Source organism: Trachymyrmex septentrionalis, unplaced genomic scaffold (assembly GCF_001594115.1).
Source record: "Trachymyrmex septentrionalis isolate Tsep2-gDNA-1 unplaced genomic scaffold, Tsep1.0 scaffold9, whole genome shotgun sequence".
In the NCBI taxonomy this organism is placed as follows: Eukaryota; Metazoa; Arthropoda; class Insecta; order Hymenoptera; family Formicidae; genus Trachymyrmex; species Trachymyrmex septentrionalis.
This window is the reverse complement of record NW_017306091.1, coordinates 1,242,369-1,267,101: the sequence shown is the minus strand read 5'-3', so window position 1 is coordinate 1,267,101 and position 24,733 is coordinate 1,242,369. Positions and strand designations below refer to the sequence as shown.

The following is a 24,733-nucleotide window of genomic DNA, read 5'->3' as shown; positions in this document are numbered from 1 at the left end:
TGTATATAACATTATAAAATTATTTTCCAATCGTTTATTAAAAAGACCACAAAGCTTACAATATATGTAGATCAATATATAAATATGGAGAACTTGCCTCTTTGAACTTTCAAGAATATCATTATCATTAGACACGTTCTATGTCATTTCCTGTATTCAATTTCTTATTAGACTTATTCATATGTTTGCCGTGTCTTGAAGACAAAGTGTTGTGATTTCGTACCGTATTACAAAGTAAATTTTTATTAAATTTATCCACGTTAAAATCATATTTTCTCTTTTTTTATTACTGTTTATTTGCTATTTTTTATATACTTTATTGATTATACTTTTGTCTATACGTTTAAACATGGAAAATAACGCGGCAAATGTGTATATTCCGGCCTTTTATGCCGGCCGCAGTATTTTTATAACCGGTGCAACAGGTTTCTTGGGGAAAGCACTTATTGAAAAGCTTCTGCGATCTTGTCCCGAAGTAGCAGAAATATTTATATTGATCAGACCAAAAAAGGGACTGAGCGTTAATGAGAGGCTTAAAAAAATGTTAAATAACAAGTTATTCGACAAACTAAGAAATGAACAACTATCCAGTTTTGACAAAATCATCCCTGTAACAGGAGATGTAGCCGCTGAAAATTTAGGATTGCTGGCCGTAGATCGTGAAATTTTAATTGACAGAGTATCCATAATTTTTCACGTTGCCGCTAGCGTCAGATTTGATGAAAGGCTCCAAGAAGCGGTCTTTAATAATACTAGATCAACACGTGATATTTGTATCTTAGCCGAAAAAATGAAAAAATTGGTAGTAAGTATTTATTATTTTATTTAAAATCAAGTTTATTATAGATAGATACCTTTATTTGATCCCCTATGAGGTTACAAAGAAGATATCGTTTCCTATCGAAGATATACCGTTTCCTTCGCATACAATTTCAACTTATACCAACGCTTGCACCGCACACCACTTTGTACGCAATTGCCATCGCCTTCATCTTCTTATTCCTACTTTCCTACTTTTCTTAGATTAACCTAATACTAACTTAAAACTATAATAACTTAATGCTACCTTACAACCTATGCAAAGGACTTCCGTTTCCCCCATTTACTATCCTTTTTGATCTTCATTTTTCAAATATTCTCCATACTTGTTCTCTCTTTCATTTTAATCTCTTTCAACCCTTCACTCATTTCTTTTTTCATCTCCTCCATCGTCTCTTTTCCCCTTCTTTCTTCCCTCTTTCTTGTTTTAGTGATCTCTGTAATTTTTTGCGCGCTTCAAAAATCATTTTTTCCTCTTTCTCCATCTCCATCTTTTCTCTTTTCTTTTTAAACAATTTCAAACTAAACAATTTTTCAAATTAAACAATTTTTAAACAATTCATCTATGTTCCCAGTACTTCATCTTCTCTCTATTCCTTTTTCTTCCCCCTCCCCCCCCCCACATCCTCTTACATTCCTCTACTATTTTTTCTCCTTTTCTATCTCTACTCTTTTTTTTTTAGTATCCTCTGTATGCTGTTTCTCTATTCTATATATTCTTTCTTTATCTGCGTCCGCTGTCTATGTTTCTCTTCTCTCTATTTTAATTTTCCCACGATACTACTCGCCTTGCCTAGGTGTGGGCAGAGAAGTAAAAAAGTTTTTACTTCTCATTTCATAGGTAAAAATGCTCGGATATTCGTTCTCGAATACTTACGTCTTCATTTTCTTTCTCCACCTCGCTATCGCAACTATCCGTCTGCATCCACGGCTTTAAAAATTTTGTCGGCACCATAGTGACCCGAGATTCTTCGTGCTCACTTATCTTACACACTTCATAACGATCTTTTCCTAAAATCTTGGTAATCTGATATGGTCCCAAGAATTTTATAGCAAGTTTAAGTTCTGGTTTCTTTTGAGTCTTTTTGATGGCCACCAATTGATTTCGATAGTATTGCCTAGAAAATGCTCTGACAATTTATGTTTGCATTTGCTTTGGGATTACTAAACGTTCTTCGTTTCCATCACAAATCTTAAATAAAAGATCCTTCCTAATTACAAAGTTATCGGCTGTTCTATTTTTAGCGGCTTCAAAATATACTCGCAATTCGGCATCCTCTTACTGTGCTTGACTTAATCTTTCTGCGAAACATGCATTCTTCTTATTTATTATATAACATGAAGGCAAAGTATTCCGACTCAAAATATCTATATGACGCATAGCTTTGCCTAATCGGTGCTCAATCGGTAATCGAATTCTTGTAAGAAAAGCGCCAATCCAGCAACATGCGCGCGCGAACACACAGATCTTTCTTATTCATTGTCTTTATAAATGCATCGCAATCGGTAATAATTTGAAATGATATACCCAATAAATACACTCTAAATTTCTTCAGCGTTTTGACTATTGCAAGTACTTCGAGTTTGTAACTAGTATAGCTCTTCTGCGGAAATTATTTTTCCACTTGCATAGTATATCGGGTTCCACGAACGATCTTCCCCATCACTCTGAAATAAAATTTGTTTCAAAACCGTACATACAAGCGTCCGTGTGCAATTCCGTCTCAGTATTCACATCATATAACCGCAATACCGGTACATTCATTAATGTCGCCTTTAATTCATCAAATGCTCGTTGCTCTTCCTTATCAAAATTAAAAACGTTCGCTCGCAACAGATTAGTTAGAGGTTTAGCGTAATTTAGTATGAATTTTCTAAAATGTCCGGTTAGGCCTAAAAAACTTTGAACCTGCCTAACATTGTTTGGCTTTGAAAATTTTGCTACCGCTTTAAATCTTATTTACAGATGGTTTGATAAATCCATTTTCTATTATGTGCTTGAGACATTCGATCTGAGTTCGAAGAAAAGAACATTTTTTTCAATTAATTTATAACTTGTTGCTGACCAGCAACATTTAATACGAATTTCTAATCCTTTTTTACAATCAACTGATTTTACTACAATATCATCCGTATAAATCAGAATAATTTTATTCGCAATTAAATCTCTAAATATAGTGTTTATAAAAACGCTAAAAGACCGATGGAGAATTGCAAAGACTGAAAGGCATTTTGAGTTCGTAAACCATTTGGTACAACAAAAATTGTATATTTACAGCTTTTTTTACTTAACGCAACGTGAAAAAATCTGTTTTTTAAATTCAACGTACTAAAAACTCCAGCCCTTTGCAACCCATCCAGCTGGTCCTCCATTAGCGGTCATGGATATCTATCTTTAATAATTTTTTTATTTAAATTTCTATAGTTGATGCAGAATCTACTCGCACCGTTCTTTTTTAACCAAGACAACCAGGCTTGCATATTCAGATAGAGATGGTTGGATTATCCCGTCGCGTAACTATTCACGTATTTGTTTGTCGACAATTTCTTTTTCCGCGCGTACTAAACGCCTAAGCCGTTGCCAAAACAGATTCATCGTTCTTCGTTATTGTAACACCGACTTCTCTTACTTTCATTGGATTATATTCGTCTATTATTGTTTGTACATTACACCTATGTTCCTTATTGTCAATGTGTGATATACTTATGATACACTATTTACATCATACATAATATCAACCACAAATATTTCAGGTCGCTCCTGCCTTGCTTTGCAACAACTTGTTAGCTTCGTGAATGTTACTGTTCCACGCACCCGCCGGATTCACCGACTTATCAGCTTCGCCTTCGTTCTCGTTGTATTTTGTCTTCGTGTCTTCAATTTCTCTTTTAATTCGAACACCATAAATGAATAAGCGTTTTTCATCACCAGTTTTTAATCGTCGCTCATAAGTCGAACGAAATCGTTCATCGTCTTCGAATCGTCTCCGCAGCCATCTTTTTGCCGTTTTGTCTTTACCCCAAAATTATTCGCCGTTTTCAAATCACATTTATAACCGTCTTTCGTCTTTTTTTTTTAAATCTTTTCTTCTTCTATTATACTTCTTAGACTCACTTAAGGACAAGCCCCCCAAAATTGTAAGAAGAGGAGATATGTAATAATGGAAATCTAACGTAGAGAGCTGAGAAGTATATTGTACAATACCATGTCTCACAAGTGACTGCCCTCGTTCCAACAACAATATCGCGACAAATCGCTCATCATACATCGAATAATCTGTTTTAATACATATTATATGCATAACAGTCTTAGCGTCTCAAGTCGTCTAAATAATAAGCGCTCTACTTTACAATAGTAGGATAAAAGTATAAAGAAGATAAAAAAAAAATAAAATTCTCTTACTGTGTCAACTCAGTTAGCAACTCGTAAAACTCTCTTTATAATAAAAAGAAAATTTATTTTAATTTCATATTTAACATTGTAAAATGGACTATATATGAAAAACGCGAAGTGTATTAATTAAGAATGTGTCTATTGTCTCAAAATAAATTCTCGATATTAACAATATCTCAAAATAAATTCTCGATATTAACAATATCTCAATATTTAATGTATATATTCAAGGTTCTGTTGCACATTAGTTCAACATACACGCAAATTGATAAACCTGTAGTGGACGAGATCATATATCCTACAGAATTTGACTGGAAAAAAATGATAAAGATTGCCGAATCCATCGACGAGCACGCACTTGAAATATTAACAGCAAAGTAAGCTTTATAAAGGGCGATATATGTTATATTGTCACTTTTAAAATAAACATTTATTTACAGAATTCTAGGAACGATGCCAAACACTTACACGTTTACTAAAAGATTGGCTGAGCAAGTGATAAGCGATTATTCCAGATCATTGCCTTGTGTTCTCATGAGGCCTTCAATTGGTGCGTGCGTAATGCTAATACATCTATTTTTTAATCATTACTTGCATTTGTTTATATATAAATTTAGTTTTATGTTAATCAAATTTCCTAATTTAATGTTTTTGTTAGAATTAGTTTTTGTTAGAAATTAGTTTTATATTTGTAAAAAAATGTAAATAGTTGTGTTGTTTTAAAAAGTTGTTAAAAAAGAATGTAAAAATATTTTTGACACTTTCTGTTCTAGATTAATGTTATGTGTATATGTGTGAAAAGAATCGGAATTAGTTACAACTTTTTTGATAATTTTTATAGCCAATATCATTGAGTTTTTCAATAATTAATAAGAAATTAATTAACAAAGATTTGCAAATGTATCCACACAATTTAGTAACAAGAACAAATCCAGCGTTACTCGCGATTGTAAGAACTCCCCTGATGAAATTAAAAATCGGAGCGTAAATCGAATGTAATGGAAAAATAGCAAAAGCGTAAACGAAACTTGTAGAAGGCGAAAATTAGAACATCAAAATGTAAAAGCATTTACGCGTAAATGCTTCTTTTACATTTTGATGTTCTAATTTTCGCCTTCTACAAGTTTCGTTTACGCTTTTGCTATTTTTCCATTACATCCGATTTACGCTCCAATTTTTATTTTCATAAGAGTCTCCAATGCCTCTCCGCACAAGTACTGCAATGTAATGTCACATAATGTTGGGCTGCTTTTTCTTCATTGCTATTTATTTATTATTAAATCGTATGGATGCATTTTTATGGTAAAAGATTTTTTTGTTTTATTTTACGCTTTATCTGCTCACGAGAACAATTATCAGATACTCTATATTATAAGTATACTCTATACTCTATATAATAACAAAATATTTAGTTTTTATTTAATGTGTATATTAGGTAATGCAAAATAAAAAATAATTTATTAATATATCTTATATTAAAAACATTATGTTAAATATACAAACTAAGATATAATTAAAAAACAAGCTAACATAAAATTATACAGGAAATTGATACAGTACGGAATATATATTAAAGAAATATCAAATTACTTTTCTGCATTTAGTCATATCAACATTAATTGATGATCCTATATCGGGATGGCTTGACAATTTCAATGGACCTGTTGGATTACTAATTGGAGGTGGCAAAGGCATATTACGAGTGCTGTGGTGTGAGCCTAACATTATTTCCGATTTTATGCCAGTTGATGTAGTCATCAAGGCTCTTATAATTGTTGCGTGGAAACATGGAATCAAAATGTAAGCGTGACACTTACAAATAAAAGAACTTAACTCCTTAATGTGTTATATTCTAAAATAATAGTAGAAATATTATATACATTCGATTTATATAGAAATTCACAGCACATTTTATGCTTTAGTGAGAACAAAATTGATGTTTACAACTGTTCCGGAAACAGTATAAAGCCTATAACCTTAGAAAGTATGGTTAGCTTAGGTTTGGGCTTGACAAAGGACGTACCTATGGATAATATACTTTGGAAGCCAGGAACGACAATAACAAAAAATTTTCTCATATATTACGTATTAATTTTGTTATTACACATTTTACCAGCAATTTTTTTGGATGGCGTTATGAAATTATTTGGTGTGCGCCCAATGTAAGATTTTTATTTAAATATATAAAAATTTATTTTATTTTTATACAAACTTTTTAAAATTAATTTATAATTAAAAATGTTTTAAGAACTTTCCGGATATACATTCTAATTTTGGCAATAATAGATGTTTCAACAAAATATTTTCCGAAGAACAATTTTCAAAAAGAACAATTAATAAATGTTTCGGAAATATATCTTTTAAACGTTTATTCTTAATGAATTATATTTTATTTCCTAAAATTAAATTATAAAATATGTGAAATAAAACCTGTTGTAAGTTTCTTCTTTTAGATGCCACTTAAATATTTAGGCTCGAGTGCACCAATCTTACTTTAATTTTAAGCGAGGCTTTCTTTATTCCTGTTTCTTTTCAGTTTTAAAACGAGATAGAGAGAGTTTTAAGTCTCGCTTAAAATCAAATTAACATTAGTACAACCATGTAGTAATATATTCAATATTTGCAGCTTACTCAGATTACAAAGAAAAGTGTACGTGTCTAACAGCGCTCTGTCATACTTTTTGTTAAATCAATGGAAATTTATTAATACAAAATTGTTGAATATATTGGATAACCTCAGCGCCGATAATCGAAAAGAATTTGGATTCGCTTATCAAACTGTCGACACATTGCAATACTTTAAGTGAGTATTATCCGTATTCATAGTCCTTCCTTGAGAAATGAGAATTCCTTGTTCCTCATTTCACGTTTCATAAACTTTCCTTGATCAAATAAGAAGCCTTATTAGCCTCCTTTTCTCAAGGGAGGATACGAGTTTCCTTGAAAAGGAAGTGCAGTTTTCATAACCAAGCAAACCTCCAAATTAATTTTGTTACACCGGTCTTTTTACTATCGATAGCTTTTAATTTAGATCTGTCGCATCGATAATTATTTTCGATAGCTTTTTTTTCGGAAATAACCTGTGCCAAAAGCATTTTCTTCTTCTTCGCATAATAAGCATTATGGCGAATTTGACTAGAAGCACTGATGCATATTAAAGCCGTTGTACACTGATTTAATAAAAATAAAACGTAAATATCTTGAATTATGAAATACATATTTTACCTAATAGTGCAATAAAATGTATTGAGTATTTCACAATTTAATCGAAATTTTTATGTTTATTTATAAACATATATTTACATTATTTTGTGTATGTACAGCGGTTTTAATGTACATCAGTGCGCCCAATCGAATTCGCTATTAATTTTATTTTTGTCCATTATTGTTGCAAAATGCTTAATCACAATTTTATTTAATGAACAATGTCTGTATAATCTTTATTATTCATAATTCATGATATTAGGTTTGGATTATTATATATATGACATGCTGCCTTCAGTAGGTAAAAATCCTTAAAATTTTCTTCCTTTGGGAAGGCCGGCTTAAGATCAGTTTATAAAACAAGAAGGCTTTAAAAAAATCAAGGAATCCTTTATGGAAGCTTCCTCTACTCTTAACATAAGGAAGGACGATATGAATACGGGTGTATGACTTATTTATATAGGGGAGATCGGGGCAAGTTATTACACGAGGTAAGTTGTTACAGTTAGTTTTTTTAATTGCCACAGGTGACAGCACATTTTTACAAATTTTTGTATGTGATTCTTGTGATACTCTTCACTTAGTTTAGCCGCCATATTTGAACTCTAGAAGATGCTATGTATATTTTTTTATTTTCACTATTAAAAGAAATATTTAATTGTATAAATCACTTGTGTTATTATACATATAAGTTACAAATATGTAATTATCCTTTTGTATATTTCTTTTATATACATTTAATTATAATAACACATTTTATTTGAATCGATATATGTATTGGTTTTCGATTTGTATTTTTTCGAATTAAAAATTGAAAGTTGGGGCAAGTTGTTATACTTCGATCGAAGTAGGTTGTTACAGTATTACAACTTACTCCATTGAAAACAATTTTTTTCCTTCTACAAAATGATGCACAGACTTCTATAAATAGATTGCCGATTCATGTTTGAAGACAGCGCTGGGTAGCGCCATATTTGTGTTCATTCACTCTCAAATGTATAAATTACACAGATAATAACGTTAGTGTTTTCACATAAATATACGTGATATTTATAGACAGGACGCATACATACGCATATGTGAATTGAAACAAGGACAGCTCAGAATCAGGTTCATCTCTTTCTATCATATTGAATCAGCAATCAAGTTAATTATAAAAATCTATGCGATCTTACAAAAAAAAAGACAAACAGAGGACCTATAAATGTAGAAACGTATGCTACAGAAGTAAAGAAAGTTAAAGATGGCCACCTGTCTGTGAGAAAAGCAGTAAATGCGTGTAATATTAATTTTATGACTTTCCAACGTTAACTTTAATAACTAATTAAAGAAAAAATTATTGTAATAATATATTTTTTACATTGCATATTATAAAATAAATATTTCTTGTGAAATATTTCGTGTTTGATTTCATTGTAATCTTGAATTTGCTTGTACATATATATTTCAAGTAATATTGTAAATGTAACAATTTGTCCCACTTTTATAATAACTTGCCCCACAGTGGTAAGTTGTTATAGTTTACTTACTGATAGAAAATTTTAATTTTTAGTATTTAAAGATATATGGTCTGTTTGATTTGCTTACACTTTTTTACATTTAAAATGAGATAGATATATATTTCGTGCTGAAAAGGGAGAAAGCGAAGATGCGAAGTGTAAAAAGTGTAAGCAAGTCGAACAGACCTATAGATACAAATCAGAAAAAAATTGACTACCTAGATAAAGATGTAAAGCAATGCGTAAGTATTTATTAATTTTAATGTATAGTACGGAAAAAATTGTTAATCAAAAATTGTAACAAAATTCTAAATTGTAACTTGCCCCGACCTCGCCTGGTTATAAATTATAATGTAATAAAATTCTATTTATCTATATTTATTAACATCATTCTTCATTAACAGAAATGGAATAATTGGTGGAAAAATATATTTGTTAAATGAAAGCATGGATGATATAGAAGCAGCCAAACGTCACTATAAAAGGTGAGATACATCTCTTATTATAAAATAGAAAATCGGTACTTACTAAATAACTGTTTGATTATTCTCAAGTCCGTTTTTTTGTCACAAATTTTTTTCAAAACATTCAATCAAGAAGCACAGTAATGTTTCGTGTTACTGACACATTCTTTACAAATGATTGAAAGTAAAAGGTTAGTCGTACTTATCATAAAATTGCAATTACACTGAACACGTGTCATCTAAATATCTTAACATAACATTAAATACACTGCACACGGAGCGTAAAAAATTATGTTATGATGAAATTGAAATTAACGGTAAAACTGTTAATGGAGATAATTCGAAGCAAAATTAATAAGCAGATGGAAAATTAAAGATAGCGCTGCGTAATGTTGCAAAGTTATGTACACACAGCGCTGTTTGGTCGATCGTGGTGTTGTCAGCTGGAAATTAGGTCGTAACGTAGAAATATAACTCGACAACCGACGAAAGCTTTATAAATTGTAACGTCAACAGAACTACATTTAGAAACTTGTTAATTTTAGTTTTACTCAGAAGAGCTTTGTTAGGCTTTTCGTCTAGTTGCAGCGCTTAAATGTTTGAACAATTAAATCAAAAGTTTTAAAAATCCTGAAGAATAATATAAATTCTTATACATGTTATATTGCTAATCAAGTTGATTTGAGGAAAAACTAAAGCTGACCTACTCGTATGTTACATATTTTCGGTCAAGCATAAAACCAATGTGTGACATATATTCTATATGTGTCTCGAAGTGCTATTGCTAGCTATGTGTAACACTTAGACTGGGAAAGAATGCGAGTTACACTTGACATGCGCAAACATCTTTAGATGTCAAATTTTCAGGTTACTCTGTAATAAAACTGATACCAGCAATTTTAGACGCAAATATGTAAAAATATAAAAGAACATCCTACTGAAAAAAATCACATACAGTTGGATGACGAAATCATGTATTATAATTAAAACATGTAAATGGCGTAATGGATTGTTCCGAATCAGTATGTGATTTTAAAATTACATATTTTGAAAAGTTACATGATAATAATATGTTCTTTTTTCTTCTATCATTCAATTTTTTTAAATTTGATAACTATAACATCACATAATATTGTAGATGAAATTATTTGTAATATCATATATGTGATTTTTCAAATTACATCATTAAAAAAAATCATGTACTGATTTGGAATAATCCGTTATATGATTTACATGTTTTAATTATACAATTTCATCATGTATAATATTGTGATTTTTTTCCAGCAGGACAAAGTTAAAGTAAACGCAAATATGTTACAATTCTGGATTTGAGTTTTTTTTAATACGAGAATCAAGTATAAATAATTTGCGTTTACTTTAACTTTATTTGGTACATCCCAATTGGTTATGAACTGTATTGCGTATGAATATATAATTACATAGATATTTTACTTGTATTACAATACATTTATTCTTAGAATTACAAATATAATATTACTATTAGATCTTAATTTTTTAATACTATTTTATTTTAATTAAAAAGTAAATAAATATAATCATCTTTTTTGCAAAGATCACTTCATTTTATTTATTTGTAAAAATTGATTAACATCATTTCTTCCATAAAAAAAAATTTTTATGAAAATTCTGTTCAATTTATTTGTAATTATAATTTGTCTTATATGTAATACAATTGCATCATTCATCTTTTGTTCTAGCCATCATTATTTGTTATCTTACAAAACGTTGCTATATCAATTACTGCATATAAAACAATTAGAGGAAAAGCCCCTATTATGAGATACCGAGTTTTGGGTAAATGCTAGAAGTCTATAGGCAGAATTAAAAAAAATAATAGATCATTTTGAAGGAAATTTAATAAGCTTTAAAATAACGTTACATAAAAATTTAATTCAAATTTCTTTTTTTTTTAAATTAAAGAAATGTAAAAAGTGAGCAAATTACAAAGTCAAAAAAATTGTGCTCCTAATGTGAGATGCCCCGAGAAATCGATAATAAAACGCAAAGTATATCAATATCATAATTAAAAAACTTTATTTAAGGTTTCTAAAATATAAACAAACACAGCCAGTGTGCGCGAAAAATGAGCATGCGATAATTACTCAGAATTTGTTTTCAGGTAGTTGGAATCAAGCAGATATAGGTACTCAACGTTCATTCCGGTTGTCTTTTTTATTATTGTACAATAATATTTATACTTTAGCAACGATTTTTACTAATATAGAAGCATGGGTTATTTTATATTAAGAATACCATGGATATTTCATATTACGATTTCTACGTCTTATGGTTTTACGATCATCAAATATAACTTCTGTAATTAAACAATTCAACATATTTCATATTTTTCTATTAGTACGACGTTACTCTATCACTACATGAAGAATTTATTGCCAAATATTTATTTATTAAATAATAAACAAGGTTTAAATGCTCATCTCAATGAAACTTGAAGACATCCAAATTTTAAAATCTTATTTTACAATGTCTACAGGCATAATCTAATAATGAATTTTCTATTAAATAGTTTTCAATCCAAGAGCAATAAATTCATAGTGAAATAAACCAATAGATTTATTAGTTTAGCAGAAACGCGCGCCACTATTTCATATTAGCCGCCTATCTCATAATAGAGAGCTTTCCTCTAATATAATTATAATATAATTGATTGTGAGATAAAATTGCTATGCATCTTAACGTTCTCGTCACCATTACATTATCAATATACAATATATATTAGTACATGCTTTACATTTTTAAATATAAGAATTTATGTTTACTGATAATTATATTTGCATTGTAATTGTATGGTATTTACGCAATCCGATATTTGCATACAGACGTAACTCACGGATTGCAGGATTTACATTTCATGCTTTTTCATATTTATAATCTAAGTGATTAATAAAAATATCAAACGTTGTTTGTGAAAGCAGACAAAACCTCTGTTTTTCCCAAGGAAGGATTCTGGTCTAGAAGCTTTTTAAGCTATTTTCACGAATTTTTTTTTGAAAAATTTATAAGAGCTATTCAAATAAGAGTTGTTCCTACATATTAGTACATAACATTACTACATATTAGTACATTTTTTATTGTAATTTTCCAAGAAATAACAATTTACACATGAACAAGATCATGAAAAAAATTCGGTGATCATGATTTCTCAAAATCTATTAGACCAATCGCGCCCAAATTTCGCGCACATCTTTAGCGCATATATAGTTCTCTAAACTACAATAAAATTAAAATGTTTATTTTTATTTATTTTACAGCACTTAATGTTAGATGAAAAAATTCAAAAAATTCGGAAAATGTTCAAAATGACGCTATTTTTTTTCTTTCTAATATTTTTTTTATCATAGGTCAAACGACAGTCAAACTCATATGCTTTAAGAGTTTTTCTCCTTAGTTTTTTGTTTCAAACGAGCAGAACAGCCGCAATGATCATGTAGCGTCTTTTTTTCATAATCTTACATAAACTGTTATATAAGGCATATTTCTTAGAAAATTATAATAAAAAAATTTTAAAAGATATTTGAAATATGTAGGAATAACCCTTATTTGAATAGACCCTTACGAATTTTTCACAAAAATAGCCTAAAAGTTTCTAGAACCAAAATCCCCTCTTAAGCTACTCGCTAATACCGAAGCGAGGAAGATATTACAGCTTAGAAATAACTTTCAGAAGGTTTAAACAAAACGGCCATCATAATATATATGATAATACAAACTGTATATCAAATTTTTATCTGTCTTAGCATCATCTATCTATTGCAATGCTGATTCAGCTATTATTCCGTTAATTTTCCTTGTAAAATACTACGAGAATCTACGTCAACTGATTATAATTAGCGTAATCAGCGTGATTGATACTCTTGGGAAACGCTTGTTTTAACCTTTCCTCTCTTTCAGATTTCCGAAGTTCGACGAATTCATGTCAATATTCCTCGTGGAAATGCCTCACTATTAATTTATCTAAGTGAATCAGACAGTTATATAACAATTATTTTTGAAATTTTCAGCTTCACATCTGGATGATTGATTACTTCAATATTTTATTAGAACCTTAAGTATTACTAAAACAAGTTTAAAATAACATTTAACATTACTTTGTTGTTTCAGAATGGATTGGGTCGATACAATAACTAAGACACTATTTATCGTGACCATTCTATGGATACTTTATCGTAAGAATATATTCTTTTATATTACAAATATATTTTAATATATATATATATATATATATATATATATATATGTATATATTTATTTATCATTTGTTAATCTTCGTCGGAGAATTGTGATTGTGACATTTTTTTATTATAACTAAAGACATAGAGGGAAAATATATGATATATATTGGGCAATATATAAATTTTAAATAATGCAAATAATATATCAAAATAGTAATAAATATAACATTTCACTAATCGAGAGCAAGGAGCCAAATTGGCATCTTCGGCGATTTTAGCAGAATACTCGGTTTCGGCGATTTTAATATTAAAGACCTGTTTTAACTCTTTAAATATATAAAACAGCTCATATAGATGGTAAACTTAATTTCTGCTGATTTTTTGTCTCCAAAATTGATTTGTTTAGAAAAAAAGATGAATGAATACCTTGATCGAAATAACTTTCTCCATTTTCTATTACTTTTTCCTATCTCTCGACAGCAGGGCAATCCCATGACGATAGAACGCAGTATCTTTCAAGGCGAGCTATTCATCCACCCATTTTTGGATTTCTTCGTAACTGGAAAAATATGTGTCTGTAAATGCGTGTTGCATTGACCGAAAGAGATGGTAATCTGACAGTGCCAAATCTGGAGAGTATGGATGCGAGAGAACTTCTCATTCAAGCTCTAGAAATGTCTGCTTCACGCTTTTCGTGACATGCGATTGAGTGTTATCATGCAATAAAATGATTTTACATTGATTGTTTACGTTGATTAATTACGGATGGTCTGCGTCAACTTGTTACTCAATCAGCATAACTGCTGTTAGTGGATCAGCTGTAACGATTTTATTTGACTGCAAGAGCTCGTAATACAACACACCCACCCTTCCTACTAAATACACAGTAAGGTCTTATGCCCGTGAATATTCCTTTTTGACGTTGAAGTGGATGATTGCCTGGGGCTCACCTCTAATTTCCTCCGCTTGGAATTATCAAAATAAATCCATTTTTTATTGCCAGTCACGATACGCCACAAAAAACTCTTTTTTCTTTACCTGACAAGCAAATAAATCGCTATAAACAAACGATTCGAAATGGCATTTTCTGACAACTCATGTAGTAACCATATCTCTTCCTTATGAATTTTTCCCATGGCACGCAAGCATTTTGAGACAGCCATTGGAGTAACATTTAACGCTTTTGACAATTCTAAAAGCGTTTGAGCTGGATTCTCATCAAGCAATTTTTGCTCGATATCTTTAAATTTTTTTTCGGCTGTCCGGGACGTTTTTTATCTCTCACGTCAAATTCACCGTTTCGGAAGCGTTCAAAACAAACTCTACGATGGAGTTTCATCACCATACACTTTGGATAATAAGTGTTTGGATAATACTTTTCAGTTGAGGTTTTCTTGAAATCAAAGCAGTAAAGAAGCACTTGTCAAAAAACAGTTTATTATAGTTTATTTTTAATCGATTGGAAAATCTCTTTAGTGTTGAGAAATCTAATCTGCGAGGACTGAATCACTTTCAGAAATGTCTAAACTACAAAAGATATGCGACTTCATCGTTGAAACTCGCCAGCATTGGAACTGGCCTTTAGTGATACTTTAGCAAGCGGCAGGAATTAAGTTTACCACCTAATAATATGTAGTATTTTTTATTGAATTGTAATTATAACTGCATAATTGCCTATACAGCGCAGCTTATTCCAGCAACACTGCAACATTTTAATAATATTGCAGTAATATTGGAAATGTTGTAGCAATATTACTGAAAGCTTCTATAGTCTACAGGACATAATTATAACTATTTAAGACTCATAAAAAAAATTCTAATAGTTTTATTTCACTATTAATTAATAAATATTTTAAATAATATATGTTATAATGTACTTCTTTATTGCAATTCGAGTGTTAACATTTTAAATAACATTTCTGATCGCACTTTCAGTATAAAGTATTTATATATTATAATATATATTATATTAGTATTATAATATAAATTAAATGTCAATTTCTTCAGAAAAAAAGTTGAAATTTTATTTGTGCACGCGAGTGTATGCACATTTAATTTAACTTAAAAAAATCTGTCTTTGGCGCAATTTATGCCATAGTCATTTATCAATATACGAGCTCGTATACTACATGCTATTCTGAGAATTTTTTTAGTTATTAGTTTATATATCAAAGTAATATTTTGTTTATATATTCGAAACAGTTTCAACTGCGGTCACATTATAATTTGTCTATATGCTTTGAAAAGTCGTAGTAGCTTCAAGAATCGCGAAAATCTGTTTTATTATTCAAAGAAAAACGCCACCTAAGTCTACTCCGGCTGTTAGAACTGATTCGACATCAATGTTCACTTCTTGATAAGAAGGCAGAATACGTGATATCAAATCCATTCGATATACAAAGTTTCTACTACGGTTGCTGCCAAAATATACCTAATCAACATCAAACTCCAACTAATTTATAATCTGTAATTATTTTTACTGATAAAATTGCTTAATATAGCAACATTTCTAACTATATATAATTTATTGTATAAAATTTTTTTGTATGCGTCAAATAAACGAAAAAATAAATTCTATTTATGTTAACACAGTACAAGTATTATTTGATTAGTAGCTTAAGTTAATCGAAGTAGAAATCATTTATTTAAATTTTATCGTTACTTTGTACCGATCTGCATCTCGAATACACAACCGCTACGATATAGCCTCTTCGAGTGAAATGAATAGCATCGGATGCAAGAATTAAACTTCCTTCTTAAGCGGTTTCGTATCATGACAGTGAAATATTATACGTCAAAGAATACGATAAGGATAAATACGGAAATAGTTGGCAGATTACAGGAAAGCAAGATAACATTCGCAAAATTTCCGATTATAATTGCATCAAATCGATTATTAATGGCAACGGTGAGGGTTACATAACATGAAAATAGAAGAAAAGGAAAATTATCATGCAAAATAACGCGGAAACATGATTTCTGTAAACACGTTATTCTTTTTTCATGTGTTTCATAGCATTCATTTTACGAAGGATTTTGCTTACTGAACACTTATGTTAACAGCAACAAGTTTTAGAAAGTGCGTGTCAATTTGTACTGTTACTTAATAAAATTTTGAAAAAAATGATCCAAAATTGAATGCGATATTCGTGCAATAGAATTTGAAGATTATTTTTTACATATATTTATGTTTATAAATAAATTAAAATTATAGGACACATAAAAACGTAACGATTTTAAAATGATAAGTCAGTAACATAAAACGTGCAACATAATAATGATTACTTTTCACTAGCAGATAAATGAAGAAGATTGATTAAGCGTGTGGATAAATCCAATATTCTAATATACTAGATAGTAATTACGTTATGTAATTGTAGATAACGTAATTTAGTTACAGAAAGAGAGAAAGAGAGAGAGAGAGAGAGTATAATATATTATTTTTGACAAATCTCAATTACGACAACTCAGACACAGTAATTAAAATTATAACACATCTATAATAGAAAAAAATTAATTAAATTTGAAAAATTTATTTCTTACTAAGCTTGCTTCTCTTCTATGACGTCGCTTCCGCAAAAGTTATATCTGATATTCAATTCTAAATATGAAAACAATTCCGCATTTGTGCTTTATTTTGCTTGACGTCAGAGTCATCGCGCATTCTTGCACTTCAACTAATCACTAATAAAATAAAATAATTGCTTTTCTTACAACACATTTATACCTAATCATAACCTAATTTTATATTGTAATGTAAAACATGTAAAAACCGGATTTTACAGCCTAGTACCCAATATGACCTACTCACTTTATAACAATTACACGATGAATTTAACACTAAAATCATGCAGACTATTCATCTGATTCGATTGTATCATTTTATTGCTCAGTTTGTATATTTTGTTAAAGCAAAGTACAGAATGTCGTAATGTAATAATATTTCGTAATAGTAAGTAATTACTTTCTATAACTACCAAGAAATGGATATTTCCGTAGTTTATGTTATTGTGGCTCTATTCATATTTTACGCTGAAAAAAAATTACTGAATTTTAATAAATATTTATTTCAATAGTACTAGCTAAATATTTATTTATAATAAATAAATATAATTTATTCAAAATAAAAAAGTTATAAATCAAATAAATATATGTTTGCATTTAGTAAATATGTCGTTAGTACTATTGAAACGAATATTTATTAAAACTTAGTAATTTTTTTTAGTGTACAACACTGTTTAATTTATATTTTCGTCAAAACGTTTACAATCAAAGAAAAGAAACTTTTTGTAAGGTAGCAAATCAAATGACTAACTTGTCATGTCCAGTGCTTTAAGATTAATATCTTACGATTTAAATTGTTTACGCTATGATATTTACATTGTTTACACTGTATATAATATATTAACGTTATTTTACTTTTGCATTTCAATATAGCATTCTTTTTATGTTTGTTACTCAATTTTATCTGTTTTATTAATTCGAAATACATGAGATACATTGAAGATGCGCGCAACATTTTTATATATTGCAACACTTGATTGAAATGTGCATTATTTTGTTCTACATTCTACAATATAAAAACGCATAGACGAAGTGTCATGCGTCTTCTACGAATTATAAATGTTTGGAACAAAAATAAAACCGGCATATTACGCAATCGTTGTTGAGTAACTTAAAGATTAAAGATAAACACATGAAGAAATATTATTGACAAAAACTATCTGTAAAAAATTTTATTTTTTATAAAACTACGATTCTATTTTACTATAATAAAAATGTTTATTAATTGCCATTTTAACTTTGCTATATGTTTCAAATTTGTACACTAAAAAACAACCGATTATAATTAATATTATTATTTATTTCTATATAATATAGAGATAATTGAAGAAAATATATGTTTTAAATAGATTTTTATCTATTCTTAATAATTTATCTGTTGTCTATATATTATCTTCAATAATATAAATTTTTTTTAATTTTTAGGTAAAATTTAAATCAATTAATTTTAAATTGTTTCTAAATTAAATGTCTTAAAATTATACAATGTATAAAATTGTACAATTATACATTCAAATAAAATTAATTAATGAGAATGTAGATGACAGGTTAAACATATGTGAAATTTTGTATAAAATTCTAATGTAACAGATTTTAAGAGGCTTTGTTATTGAATCTAAATGAGATTAAATTAATCTTCTTAAAATAATGTTATGTAAAGGATTCTTTAAATATCACCTTTTGCGCGCGTTGCTCGCGTAAGCACTTAATTATCTAGTAATGAAGTTAGACTGTGACGCACGTAAACCTGTCAATCGGACTGGGCCTGAATCTGCCTACGTCACAAGAACAACAGGTAGAAGATAAATGTTTCGCAAGGAAATTGTATGGTAATTGCAAGTTTCACAGCGTGCGTATGGGACAAGTTTGCAGGCATTTCGTTGATTATCCCGCAAATGCGATTAAACTGCTGGTGCGGTCTCCCGATTCTGAGTAAGTGGTATATATTGACGTCATATAATATGCAATGCACCTTTCCCTTGCAAGAATAAAACCATTGCGCAAAATAATATTTTAAAGCAAGCGATTTGCGCAAATCATCACTCTATAATCATTTGTGTTTCTGGCAAATGTATGCGATGTCGTGGCATATAAAACAAAATGAACTTCAAGTAACAATTTTTCACCTTATTTCTGTTTTTATATAAAATTTAATTAAATTTTAATTTTAATTAATAGCAAATTAAAAAATTTAATTAATGTTTTAATAATTTAATTTAAACGCTATATTTTAACTGTAATGTCAATTTGTAATTATAATGTCGCTTATTTAATAGATAATGGAGCATAATAATATGCGTGCTATGCACGCGTTATTTTTTCTCACTCATGATATGATATCACTATTTCACTCATGATAATGAATTTAAAAAAGATTATATTTTGTAACAGTATACATATTATGTTATATAATTCTAATCAGTAGGATCGATCAAAATTTTTTAGTAATTTACATAACATATTTACTATAGATATTATATTTTTATTGGTAACATGACCGATTATTATTTTAAAAATCCCATTATTAATTTTTGAAAATCATTTAATCTTCAATTGATTTTGTTTTTAACTTGTTATAAATTCATAAAGTATAAAATATTATAAATTAAAATATCTAATATAAAAAAAAGAGTTTACTTAAAGAGTAATTTATTATTTATATGCAAATTTATATAACACTTTTAATAATAAATAAAACTACTTATGCGTTACTGTACAACGTTTTTAATATTTAAATTATAATAACTGCACATAATTTTTTTCGTGACAACTGTTCACAAAATAAAACAGTACGTTCAGTGATAATAATGATCAGCTCTGTAGAAAAGGAGCAACAATGAAATTTGATAGGAGCGGATAAAATTTTCAAAACAAATGTGAACTAAATTTAAATATATACTCTACATTAGATATCTATTTTTGATCTCGTGTATAATTATAGAAAGATACTTCCCGATTCTCTCTCTCTCTCTCTTTCTCTCTCTCTCTCTCTCTCTCTCTCTCTCTCTCTCTCTCTCTCTCATTTTAATTTGCAAGCCAAGTTATACTCAGAAATACATTTCGTACGAATCATATAATGATCTTGCAAAAGTCACATTTAACTGGAAACTGCAAAGTGATGCCGATCGCGTAAAACGTATTATTTTATTTAAATATCTTAAATTCAACAATTCATGCGCGCAAGCGTTTTACTTGGTGACCTCATTCATTGGCAACAAAAAGTATTCTTATCGCGTGTTTCGTGCAACGTACAACATATATGTACTGATAGCTTTAAGCCCGGTCCGTTTCCTTTCCCCGCTTATAAATATCTTCCAATCTTCTTTGTTGGTCGTACTTTGTTTTGTAAATTGCTCTATGTCTGGTACATGTTGTCCGACGATTCCTGATAAACGATAGTATTAAAAAAATATATTTAATTTCCTTTCGCGGTTTTTCCATTTAAAATATTATTAAATATTTAATACGCAATTAAGCTCATCTTTATAAATGTGAATATCAAAACATGTCATGTTCTCGCTGTATAATAGATGTTATATATATATATATATATAAGAAAAAAGAAAAAACTTTTAATTTAATTTTTTAATATTTTGATTTTTTAATTTTTTTATTGTTTTTAAATTTAATTATTACTTTACTACTCATGAATAAATTTAGACATTTGCGATTATTATTTTAATTAATTGCATTTAAGCAAAAATGTATGAATAATCTTAAAATTGCCAAACATATTTTTAGATTAGAATCTTTATTGATTTTTTATTTTAATTTAAAATGTATTTTATCTTAAAATTAGTTGTAAAATATAGCTATCAAATAAATTTCAATAACATACTCACAATGTGTTTTAGATCAATATCAAGAAACTTTAATAATCATATCTGCAATATTTCTATATTCAAAATACAGTATTTTATTTACCATTTACCATATTTTTCAATGTTTGTTAATTTACATTAGTGCGATAATGGTTCTATATAATTATTCTGCATAATTTATTCAATAATTAACATATGTATCGATACGCATCGTTTTTTTTTTGTAAACGTTATTTCGAATAAATTACTATTCATTATCGTAGACTGACATTGGTGATTCCTTTAAGTATGCTATTTGTTTACGTTTATTTATGGTTGATAATAATCGTTGGCGAGCCAAGCGAGAAAATGTGACTAATTTAGCTTACGGAGTCATAACCGGCTCGATTTCCAAGCGCAAATCAGACCGGTCGGCCTTCCTCGGAAGTGGTTCCGCGATGATGCGATTATCAGTACAAGAAACAGAGGAAGCACAAAAAAAAGAGGAAGAGAGAATGATGCGCTTACTTCATGACACGACCGGATTGATTCTGCGAACAAACGATAGGTGTAAATTCGACAATTTTGCAAAAAAAAAAAAAATAAATAGATTTAATAAATAGATTTAATTTACTAACTAGACGACGCGACTAGTTAGTATATATGTACATAATATGAGTGTCGATGAATAGAGATTGTCGGCAGAAATAAACCGTCTCGATGAGTCAGAAAATCCTCCTTCGTTTCATCGTTTACTGGACTCTTCTTTATATTTATTGTAGAGCAGATGCATCGCATCTGATGTCAATTCTCAAAATGTTGGTCAATGCACCTAAAAACGAGAATACTTGAGAGATACACGTTATCGTTCGCCAATCTGGAAAGACGAATAAGCGCTGACGGATAGGCACTTCTCTGTTCGTGAAAAACAAAACTAAATTCCTAAATCTACAATCGTATAAAACAAGTGAATAAATTTAAGCAGTTGTATTCTCGTACTTTAATAATTTTTAGGTATCGTTAGTTTAGATTTTTTATTTTAGCCAACCCAATTGACGACTAAAAGTAATATAACATTAATGTTACATAATTTTGCACTCAATAATATATTATAAATATAATGTAACACGTAATGTTATATAACAGTTACATATAACAGTTACATTGTTGAGTGTGAAATTATAACATTGGCGTCATGTTACTTTTAGTTGGTATTAACGAATTGTGTCTCTGATAGCTAAGGACATGTCTACTCTCTGTCTTCCTTTGTAAAAAATAAATCTCTTGCAATAATATCTTGACGATTTGTTTTTCAATTATTTAATATTTCTATTACACTTTATTGTAATATCAACAAGTAAAACGTTTTTTTATTATAATTATATATTATATATTGTTCGTATCAACATTTTTCCGTATCTGTATAAACATTTGTTCGTAACACGACCGTGTCTCTTGATTCTTATGATATCGATGTAAATATATATATATATATATATATATATATATATATATATATATATATACTATCTATAAGTACTTGTGTATTTGTGTCTGTGAGAATACAGTGGTATCATTGATATCTGTTGGCACCTTTCAATGCACACTGCAATTTATACTTTATGATCCCGTATGTTGTATATGATTACGAATAAAATCGTTTCGTTTAAAATAATTTTAAATTAAGATTAATTTTTTATCAGCTGTTCTAATTTTAAAAGTAAATATTACACGACAAACATTGCAGTAAAAATATTTGTCATCTCTTTTCTGATGTTAAATTTTAAACATTTGATTAATTAACATTTATGTTAAATTAATATTACAAACATGCAAATTTATCAGTTTATTCATAGAGAAAGTAAAGAATGTTATTACAAAAAACGTAAATTCTTTGTTACCGCCATAAGCAATTCGTGAACGTTATGTATAAGCAATGTGGAATCGTTAAAATAGAAAGCAAATACACTCGTCAACTACGTAGAAACTAGAGACAGAAAGCTAAAAATAAAAATAAAAAGCGGTAGAAATCTGAGATAAAGACACAGTCATAGTATGTATTGAAATTAATGTACGTTACTACGATGCATAGTACGCCTCGAGAAAATGTGTGTGTTTAGCGATACTGTTGTTAGTGAGAAATACAATGGAATATACGTACAATGCAGACGAGTGTACTTGGAGAACGCGACACGAATGATGGTGACATCATCGACAACGCATGCGCATCAATGGTACATATGTATATCCAATCCATGACCGTATGCCATGTTCGCACGACAAATGGAAATTCATTAATTCTGCAATACATAAAAGCGTAGTTTAATTAACTGTAACAAATTCCTTTTGTATCAATTTCATTTCCCCTTTTTCTTTGAGTTTTTAAACCATTGAACATGGCACATATCTTTTGAGATTTCAAGAGCTTTTTAAAAAGAGTTTGAATCTTTTAAATGTCAAGCAACCTTTGTATAGTCTAGCTGTTTACCGGATATTCTCGGATACTCTTCCGATATTTAACTGTTGCAGTTATCAACAGTTAAATTTTGATTTTTGGATCTTTATTGTAAGTGACGTAAAATTATTATTATTTCATTTGAAGTACATTTAGTTTATAAGCAAGATAGATGTTCAAAGAAGGGAAAAGTTAGGATATTTCTGGAAATGTATCATGTATAAGAGTAAATTTATATGATAATAAATAATAGTAGATAATAGTTATGTATTTTAGCAGTTGCAGAGATTATTGTATATTTAATTTAATAGTACAATTTGCATATTAAGTGGTGTAATTTTGTTATATCAATTTATGTATAAACTGCGTTATATGATAAAATATCTTGCAAATTTTTTTTTTAATAAAAAAATGTATCAATAATTCATTATATAAAAAAAAGGAAAAAACAAAGCGTAATAATAGTAATAAATAATTGCTGCACTGCAATAGTTAAGTATCACAGAAATATTCTAAGATATTAACTAAAAATTCGCAGTAAAAATTAATTGGCACATAAAAAGTTCAACGCAATTTTAACTGTTTAAAAAGAAATTTACTACATTTGACTAATTTATAAGTTCAAAGTTACATAAGTAATAGTAAACAAACTCAATAAAGAAATAAATCTGGGCGTGATAACGGTTTATCTAACTAATACCATGCAGGTATAGTGCGTCTAAAATACGTCACATAGATGTTTTATTATGACATTTCGTAACGAGATTGCGTTTCCATCACGATATGTCAATATACACCGAACCTACTGAGGCCATTCATGTACCTGTACTACGATCGCACGTAGCTACGCTACTGGAAGATCGTGCAAGAGTGATGACGAGGGCCGACAAGCGTTGCGTCGCGACGCGTCGAGTTGCTTTGCCTTGCGTCGGGTCGTCGGCACGCGTTCGTTCGGATCGCAGTCGTGCGAGCGTATCGCTCGGGACCGGGCATATCTTTCGGAAATCAATGTCGAGGATTCGCGCGACCACTGTTCGCACGCGAGAGGCACGACACAAGGTAGGGAGAGAGCCATTTTTCGCGAATCCCGCGAAACTCACGAGAGATTGCGCGGCGACCTTGACGAAGTGCGCGCGCCGGGAAATACGCGGGCGATTAGAATAGATGCTGAGATTAGGACGGACGCGGAAATCCCAGGAGCAGCGGTTTCCTCGGTTGGTGTTACGACGGGAGTAAAGAAAGAAAGAAAAAAAAAAAAAAGAAAGGAAGAAATCGCGAAAAGATATCGCCGTCGTTACCGCTACTGCTGATGGTGCAGCG

At 29.5% G+C, this 24,733-nt stretch overlaps 1 protein-coding gene and 1 pseudogene across 3 annotated transcripts; one reads left to right on the top strand and one right to left on the bottom strand.

Moving 5' to 3' along the window:
* Positions 1 to 297: 297 nt before the first annotated feature.
* LOC108755902 (putative fatty acyl-CoA reductase CG5065) lies at positions 298 to 14,881 on the top strand. 3 transcript variants are annotated; one of them, XM_018499306.1, is made up of 9 exons: positions 298 to 805; positions 4,445 to 4,590; positions 4,654 to 4,763; positions 5,818 to 6,013; positions 6,136 to 6,375; positions 6,840 to 7,016; positions 9,321 to 9,401; positions 13,524 to 13,588; positions 14,078 to 14,881. In XM_018499306.1, the coding sequence occupies exons 1-9, from the start codon at positions 350 to 352 to the stop codon at positions 14,173 to 14,175; spliced, it is 1,569 nt and encodes a 522-aa protein (XP_018354808.1). In that variant the 5' UTR covers positions 298 to 349; the 3' UTR covers positions 14,176 to 14,881. The 3 variants fall into 3 exon arrangements, with proteins under 3 accessions (XP_018354808.1, XP_018354807.1, XP_018354809.1); XM_018499305.1 differs by having other exon boundaries at positions 14,075 to 14,881; XM_018499307.1 differs by lacking the exon at positions 14,078 to 14,881 and having other exon boundaries at positions 13,524 to 13,626.
* A 6,366-nt stretch (positions 14,882 to 21,247) lies between these two features.
* LOC108755905 lies at positions 21,248 to 24,721 on the bottom strand (annotated as a pseudogene).
* Positions 24,722 to 24,733: the final 12 nt, after the last annotated feature.